At 34.5% G+C, this 9,310-nt stretch overlaps 1 protein-coding gene across 1 annotated transcript; it reads left to right on the top strand.

The window, feature by feature from the left end:
- Window positions 1–219: 219 nt before the first annotated feature.
- LOC110032142 (aureusidin synthase-like) lies at window positions 220–2,254 on the top strand. Its single transcript, XM_020735665.1, has 2 exons — window positions 220–643; window positions 1,491–2,254. Exons 1-2 carry the CDS (start codon window positions 323–325, stop codon window positions 2,151–2,153), a joined length of 984 nt encoding a protein of 327 aa, XP_020591324.1. The 5' UTR covers window positions 220–322; the 3' UTR covers window positions 2,154–2,254.
- Window positions 2,255–9,310: the final 7,056 nt, after the last annotated feature.

Raw genomic sequence — 9,310 nt, 5'->3', positions numbered from 1 at the left:
TCAAGTAGTCCTCTCGAACCCCAAATCAAAGGCAGTCCCGCCAGTGCCACGTTCCATGTGGGGGTGGGAACAATATTTTTTTATTGCAACATAATCTGAAAATTTTTAAATTACATTAAAATAAATTGACTACGTAAGAAAAGAACAACGCACGGTAAAATTTGTTTCCATTATTTTTTGTTAAATAAGAGCATTGTTGAGAAGGACTTGAAAGCAGATCCGATCTGAAACCAAACACCAAAGCATCACATGCTTCCGATTACAAATACGTAGCGAATCTCGATACCAGAAAAGCATCCATCCATAAGCTCCGGCAGCCCCCATGGACAGCCTTGCCGCTGCTGCCCTCACATCTGCAGCCCAAGCACCCGACCGCTCTGAACGCGGCCTTACGGAGATTCCGGATGGCGGAACTCCGACTATTATCGACTTCATCCCGCCGCCCCGCAAGGGACCGCTTCGCGTCCGCCGAGCCGCCCACAACGTCGACGCGGAGTACCTGAAGAAGTACGTAAAGGGCATAGAGCTTATGAAAGCTCTTCCGGCCGACGACCCCCTCAGCTTCACGCGGCAGATGGACCTTTACCATGCCTACCGCGACGGCGCTTACCACCAAGTCGGCCTTCCCAAACTGGACTTGCAGGTAGTGTTCTGGATTGAGTTTTATTTAAAAATATGTTCAGAATTAACTGATTTTGAGCTGTGAAATAGAAATTTCAAATTCTAATTAATTGAGTATATATTTTATCTATTTCAAAATTAACTAGAGAACTATGAAGTCTATTCCAATTAAAATTTTATCAAGACAGTCTTATCTAATTTTTCCCCTATAATTAGAGGTTTCATACATACGAGAAAAATAGAATAACTGGTTGAATTTCATTCATGTTAGTATTCTAAACTTGGCAAGCATCTAATGTATATATTGCAAGGCATTTATCTTTATTTTTGTTTGATTTAAATGTGATACAGCGTCCTTGCTTTAAAATGTGAAGTACATGATATTTTAGTATTTTGTATTAGTTGTTCTTCGGAGAGAAAAGTCATCCATTTGAGTCATCTGTCGGTGGGAAAAGTTTTTGTTTGAGTGCTCCATCGGGGCAGATTATTTTGAGATATGACAATTTTTTTAATAAATTGAAAAAATAAAAATACGAATTAAATTAGCCAACATAAAATAATAAAATTTTATTTAAAATATACATGAGATTCTTAACATATTATTTTCTTACGAATACAATCGCCAATCAAATATTCATAATCGTACTTCTGAAAAAGGTTGTCAGATTAATATGTTGTTATTTGAAAAAATTGAAGGGGGCATGCGTTAAAATTTTAATATTTAATAAAATGTTATGAGATTTTAGTGAGCATAATAATAGGAAGTCCAATTAAATCCTATATAAGAGTTAAACATAATTAAATAATAAATAACATAATTTGAACGACACTGTACTGATCTCCCTCCTTCACTGTTCACACACATACAGGGGCCCAACTCACGGTTCTTTTTCCCCTGGCACCGCTGCTACCTCTACTTTTTTGAGCGCATCCTCAGCAACCTCATCGGTGACGATGAGTTCTCCCTTCCCTTCTGGAGCAGGGACGACCCCGAAAGAAAGGTGGTGCCTGATTTCTACAAGAAGAACCGCGACCCGAACAACCAAAAGCAGAAGCCGATAATCCACAATCGGAGCCACGATTCGAACCCGAGCTTCACCGAACGCATGGAAGACAACCTCAAATACATGTACCGATCTATGACATTGATTGGAAAGAGCGCGGGGCTCTTCATGGGCTCGCCGAACGGGGAAGGGGAGGAAACCAATTACCCTGGTGGTGGATCCATAGGGCAAATCCCGCACTGTCCTGCTCATGTCTGGATCGAGGAGCAGGCCATGGGCAGCTTCAACTATACCAGGCCTAACTGGAACTTGTGGGCATGCTATGCCAACGTTGACCGCATCTGGTCCGCCTGGGAGGCACAGGGCTGTGTCCATCGCATAGACATCGTTGACCCTGACTTGCTCAAGGCGTATTTCTACTTTTATGACGAGAACCGGCAGATTGTGAGGATAAAGGTTAGGGATTGCCTTGACACGGAGAAATTAGGTTTCAGATATGAGACGGTGGAGCTTAAAAGTGATGTATGAATGTGCTTTTGCGTGTTTATTTTCTTAGGTTTGATAAATGGTTTGACTACAACGCATGGTTAAACTTGGGCTTTATAATGGTATGTTTGTTGTTGTGCGTCTCTTATTTCCAGTAAGAGCATCCCAGATGTTGGGTGTATTTCATTTTCAATAAGTGTGTCATTAATAGTTTTTTTAGTAAAATGTTTATATTATTATGTAAATTGGTGGTTTTTAGGGGACTTATTTTATCTTAGTTTCCTTTAAATTCAAAGGAGTTCAAAAATAAGGATGCACTTGTTAGGGATTGAGAAGGATCATTGAGGATCAGTAACTCCATATCACAAGACTAATCACATGAAAATGAAGTGTATTTGTTGAAAGCCAAAGTGCAGTAGCTAATTATAATAGACTCTCAAGGTTCACTCGCTCAAACTCGAAGTGACACTAACTCTAGTCATTCAAACGCTCACTCTAATTTAGAGGACCACTCGTCCAATTAATAGAAACTATTGCTCATGCTTATATTAAATCAACAACTTCCTCATTAAATCGCCATCCCCTTTTAAAATTTTGTGCCTTATCAATCTAGCTTGTGAGGTCTCTCAATCACTTTCTTGTAGGGCTGTTCCCACAAAATTATCAGAATTCTAACAATTAAGTTAAAAAATACATAAAGGTTTTATCATGTACTTCTCTATTGGACTTTCATATACATGTCAAGTTGCAGCTTTTTTGTAGTGCCTAAAACCCTCGTAAATAGAGGATAAAAGGGCCATTTAAGACGATGATTTGTCTGATCTTTCACATTAGCAATAAGATTCACATGTAGTCTTACTTTCTATTCCCGCTTTTTTTCCCTTATGTTGTCTTCAGAAGAATCTTGTCATCACTGCAATTAAACACAAATCTAACAAATTTGCTACAAGGTCATCAACAAATTTTGTCATCTGACACGTTTCTTGAGGAGTGGAACGAATCTCAAGGTGATTTTTACCAATGAGCGTTCAAGCTTCAATTAAAAATAAATTGAAACTCTAATTTCAACAAGCTTACAGTCAAATTGATCAACTTGTCAAGAAGAACACAATGACACAAATATTGACCCAATCAAAGTCAGATCAAGCCTAGATCAAACAATTAATCTATTTTTGAAAGATTATGGTGTCCAATCAAAAAACGAAATGGATTCAAAATATGACAAGCTAATAGTTAAATCAAGCATCTCAATTAGACAAATCTACCATGCATAAGATCAACCAATTTTAATATTATTTAGGTACTCAATGTCCACAAAATATCATATGATCAATGTGATCTTTCTTGGTTGTCCGATAGAATGACATGCATGCTTTCTTAATCTGCTGGAATGCCTCTCCAAAACTTTATAAATAGAGCACTGCAATTTTCTTGCGAGGGGACCTAATTCATGAACCAAAGGAAGACTAGAGTTTGGACAAGAGGAATTGAGGTCTAGTGTTCTACACCTAAGGTCCAATGAATGCCACTCGCTCTTGCACCTGTTGAACATCATCGAAAATTGCTCATGAAGCTGTCAAACACAGTCGACCATTGCTCGTCCATCATTATTGACTGTCACCACCCCTTCTCGTTGCAACGTAGCCCCTTATACAGTCATGGCGTATGTTGCGGAGTAAGGATTAGCCTTGTGGATTAACAAAACATCCTACGGATAAATGCACTCATAAAATAGTATAAAAATGTAATCAATTTCATTTTTAATACGTCGAATGCTCTTTCAATTACACTAAGTAATGATGCATGTTTCTTGTTAAATAATTCATTCTTTCCTTTAATCACAATGGTACTGCATTCATAATCAGAGATGTGGTACTTCATATCAAGAAAGGACTTTAAGAAACCACATTTTATGGAATATTTAGAACCAATGATGTAATATTTCCCTGAATATTATCACTATTTGGAGATCACTTCAAATTTAATTTTTTTATAAGATCATTAATGAACTAATTGAGGGGCGATATTGGAATTTTATATTCACGTCTGAGTGCTGCAAAGTTAAATTTACGACTATTGTGATCACTCACTTCCCAACATGTCATTAAGAAGATAAAGCATGTGTTGAATTCACGTACTACTAATGTATCCGTGTTGGGGATCCATAATGTGTGATGTTTGATGTATGCAATCATATTGTTCTTTGCAACACGTGCATCGATATGTATACCATCAATCGCTCTTATCTAATCTTGTTTGAAATATTTATGAAGCCAGTTAATTTTTAGTAAAACCTACATGTAAATTAAAAATATAATATAAATGTACATTGAAGAATAACTTGTATGTGTTATCATTATGAATTTCTCTTGGTGTTTACCCAAAAGTGGGATCTATTGGTTTGATAATAAAACATGCATGTTGATATATTAATTTTTTGTGCTTAATTTACTTTTGAATTGGCCTCTTAGAAAGTTAAAATGGGTCATGATCTAGTATTGTAAGAGTATGCTAGTAAAACAATTAAGGTAACATACACTAATCTTTGAGGATATAACTATTGTTGTTAGAATACTGCAATCAGATAGGAAAATTTGGGCACATGGGAGTTTTTGCACGATTTAGGGAACTAAATTGTAACATGAAATCCCAAGGTTATGACCTTAGGAGAGATTAAGAATTAGTGCTGTTGTTGACTATCAATACTAGTAAATGTGATTAGATAATATGGATTTCTTAGGTCCGATTCAAGAGATATTATGTTACTTGAGAGAAAACTTTCATCTCTAATTTAGTTTAGGATTTTAAAAATTAGGATTAGTTACTTTAAAAATTCACCAAAAACATTGACCTTTCAAACTGAGCTTAGGACTAGCAATCAATAACTTTCACTTGTTGTAAGAATTTACGAGTTCCCTATATGATAGATACATGAACTCAAATTTATATATACTTGAGTGACACTTATACTTGCATGATTAATATGTGCTTCTGAGGATTATGGCATCAGGGTGTGAGTAGATATCCAAGGAATTTTCTTGAGCCTTCCCCAAAGGTTTATTATAAGGTGTTGAGCTTCAGGTAAATAAGGTTTTGAAAGTTTTTCTAAATCTTGCATGTGTTGCTCGGGTGATTTACTTTTTATCTAAAGATCGTTTATATAAACTTTAATATTTCTTCATCTTTGATTCACAAATATTATATTGAATAATCGGTGATAAGGGACTAACATTTTTTAGGTTGAACGACATTATATTATAGTAATATAGCACTTCTTCACTTCTATAGTGATGAAAGCAATCTTCTATTCAGATGGAATGCATATTGATTTTGTGATAACCAGAGTATGCGCCTAAAAAGCTCATAACAATGCCTCAGTTCATGGATTTGTCAGATTGAAGACGGGTCAGATATTTTCCGGCATATTTAATATTTGGGTCAAACAATTACAATCCTGTTCAATTTCGAGTCAGATCTATACTGCCCATGAGCCCGATTTGAACCATCCTATTTTAGTAGAAATTTCATAGAGGGGATGACTAAGAATGCCCTCTAACCTTTCCCCAATTTTAATGATTGTTAATTAAATAGCATCTAAGCAACTTCAATAATTCATTTTCTCTTTTGTACAATTAGCTGAAATGATTTTGACTTTTCAATAACTATTTGAAAGTTCAAATAATGAACAGCAAGTGACAGATTTTGGTAGAAATAAAGCAAAAGATGAAAAATTTTGACACGATTTTCTGTTTTAAATGATGTAGCATTTTTTTTCCTATGATATAATGAAGGAACTGACTCTAATTTTTTGGTCATCGATCTTTGAGTATAAAATATTTTTTTAAAACCGTAAGTTATTGAGTATCAAATTGTATTTTTTTATATAAAATATACAAGTTGTAGGAGAAGATAACAAATAACATTATGATTTACCTTATGATAATAATAATAAAGCGTTGCTTCATAATTTATGTTAGATGTGTTGGAGAAATTGAGTCATGTTTGTGAAATGGATATTATCATTCATGATCTAAAACGATAAAAAGTAATCATTATGCATAAAGAATTTCAAGAGAAGTTTTACCAAATAAAAGCAAATTTACATGTCAACCTTCCCTAGAATAGAATGGAGCTTCACTGTCTTCCCATTCTAAGATGAGGGCTTAAAGTTCAACATGCATGCACGATCTCACCTTATGCAGTTCAAATCCGAACCTCTGCTGTTTGAAGCAATTTCATGGCGGTTTCTTTCTTCGAACATCTAGCGTCGGGTCTCGTCCGCACCAAAAGAACACGCTTACTCCAGAAGTCTATTCATTGAACATGTTTTTAGAAGAAATATATTCAAAATGTAAAATAGCTTTTTATTATTATTATTATTATATATATACATAATTGATGTATGCCAAAATATTCACGGCGGCGGCAGAGTAACGGATATCGTTTAAGCGTTGTACGAGAATTGTGCACACACTCCGATGAAAAGGAACAAACAGTGACGACTCCAGAAGTTTTTACGTGGAAACCCGTAAAGAGAAAAACCACGGAGTCTGACCCAATTGTGAAAATTTATTATTGATTGATGATTACAGAAATCATTTGTCCCACATACAATAAATAATAATTATATTTTCATGTTACAATGTCGACTACGACTTTTAGTTGGTGGTGATTGACGATAATTGGTGGTGTAACTCTTAAAAATTAATTGATAATATCAAAATTAGTCACACTCAACTCAGTAATATATAGTCATGGTATCACTCTTAAAAATTAAATCGATAATAAACAAATTCTTATGTAATTTCTTAGATTAAAAAAAAAAAGACATAAATTTCAAACACTTAAAATTTTCTTAAAGGCCATATAAGCTTCCCTGAGAAGTAAGTAATAGTTTAAAAGGTGACAAAGGAAAGTCACTTGGTTCCAAGCATGTTTGTCCAACCCTTGATCTTCCACCATTGACTTCTTGTCGGTGATCACCTTCTCTTCTAATCAATTTTTAAACAAATTTAATATTCAATATTTATATTCTCTACAAAACATATATAATTTGACTCGAGCTTTTGGTTTATTGTAGTATGTCTTATTGGATTAAAATATAATAAACATCTTTCTCCCATCACCAAACATATCATGAGAGATAATTATTTTGCTTTTTGTTTAAATATATAAATGATTCAGTGTAATTATGGATGATTAAGAGGACACATAAGAGTGGTTCTTGTTGAGGATGTTAGGCATGGATGGATAATATTAGCTTAAATTATGACCTATAATTATAACTAAAATTATATTATAGTTTAAAATTTTTGGTAGAGGTAGGCCCAGTGCCAGATGATATAAATTTTAAAGGCAAATAAAAGAATGTTTATAAGTTTGATGGGTTTGAAGGCCCTCAAAATGGTATGATGACTAGGGTTTTGAGTTAATCAAAATTGATATTTTTTTTCTGAGGGTGTCAACAGTCTAGGTAACAACAATAGTAGTAAATTTACTTTGAGTCCCCATACTTTTGTATCACATTCGAGCATTATAATCTCTCATGAAATTGTTTGCCTTCATGAGATACCTCAAGTCTCGGGTCTGATCATGATGTTGAGTTATTTGGTTATTTTTTTAGAGAACTTGGAAGCATTTGCCAACATGCTTCATTTGAGTTCTGTTTACAACCCATAATTGGAAGATAAAACATATTTTTAATCACATCTTCGGTAATATACTTCATTGTTTTTTTAAAAACATACAAAAAGGTTGAATGAAGTTCTATGCCAAAATAAATTTGCTTACAACTCCATGTCTTATCATAAAAATGACTGTAATTTATGATAGTAGAAGTCATCATGAGTATAAAATAATTATTTAATATTGTAAATAATTGTGTATCAAAATTGATGTGCGTCGGAAGGTCCGTAGGGGTAAAGCAATGAATTATCGTCTTAGTGTTGCACAAAAACCCAACACACATTTAGATAATTAAAGATGAGTAAGCAGGAGGAGACACCTCAATTTTTAAGTGAAAAACCTTGGAAAGAAGAAAAAATTATGAGGTCTAGCCCAATTGAGATAACCCGCTATGAACTGTGCGTACACATGTCAACTCTTCTTCTAAATTAAAGAAGAGAGTTACAAAAGCTAATATTCATAATTTTATAAAAGTAATGTTGATATAATATTATAATTGAGCTATAACATATATAATTCTTGGTTATAATAGTGATAGTTAGCCACAAAGGGGTGATGGTTTTTGTATTAATTAGCCATAAATTTCGTAGTTGAAAGCTACAATAGTAGAAGTTGACCACATAATTGACCACAAAGATCAAAATTGGTAGCTAAAAAGGCAGTAATTGGTCATAAAGGTTTTTATTTTTAGCTATAATAATGGTAGTTAGCCATAGAAGCGAGAGCTAGAAACTGTAATAATAATAATTAGCCATAATATTGTAGTTGGTTGCTACAAAGGTAGTCATTTGACATAAAAGTTGTAGTTCGTGGTTGTAATTGTGATAGTTGGCTATAAAGGTTATAGCTAGAAGCTTCGACAGTAGTAATTACTCACAAATGTTGGAGTTAGTAGATGCAATAGCAGCAGTTGGCCATAGTTGTTGTAGTGAAAGCTGTGATAGTAATAGTAGTCCACAAAAACCATAATTAATTGTTGCGAATGTAATTGCTACAACTGTTGCAAGCAAGGGTCACCTACGACAAGTGGTCGGCATAGGGCAGACGGTGATGGTTGGTGGCGGTCAATGGTTGTTAATAAGCAGTGGTCAATTGTGGTTGACTGCTACATTGACCAATGGACATAACAGCCGTATTTAGAATACAACATTTGCAAACAGTGGTCAATGACAATTGGTGGTCAATGGCGGCTAGCTGTAGCGACCTGCGGAGGTCGATGCTGACCAACAAAAAATTGTCGGTGGTTATAGTGGTCGATGGTTATTGATACACCTAAAATATATATAGTTTTATACACATTTTTATACATATTTTTGAGATATTGCGTTTAAATGGAAGATATTTTGTGTTTTTCTTTCATGTACAAGTAAAAAAGTTGAAAAATAATTAAAAGAGTGAAAAATAATCAAATTTGGAGCAAAAATGTGAAAATTGTGCTAAAGTGTTTCGGCGCCTAAGCGCCAGATCCGACGCTTAAGTGCCGGTGAAACAAAAAAGGTCGCGCTTAAGCGTCA

Source organism: Phalaenopsis equestris, unplaced genomic scaffold, assembly GCF_001263595.1.
Source record: "Phalaenopsis equestris unplaced genomic scaffold, ASM126359v1 Scaffold000878, whole genome shotgun sequence".
Taxonomy (NCBI): Eukaryota; Viridiplantae; Streptophyta; class Magnoliopsida; order Asparagales; family Orchidaceae; genus Phalaenopsis; species Phalaenopsis equestris.
Note: the sequence above shows the minus strand (reverse complement) of the source record. Positions and strands in the feature narration are given on the sequence as shown.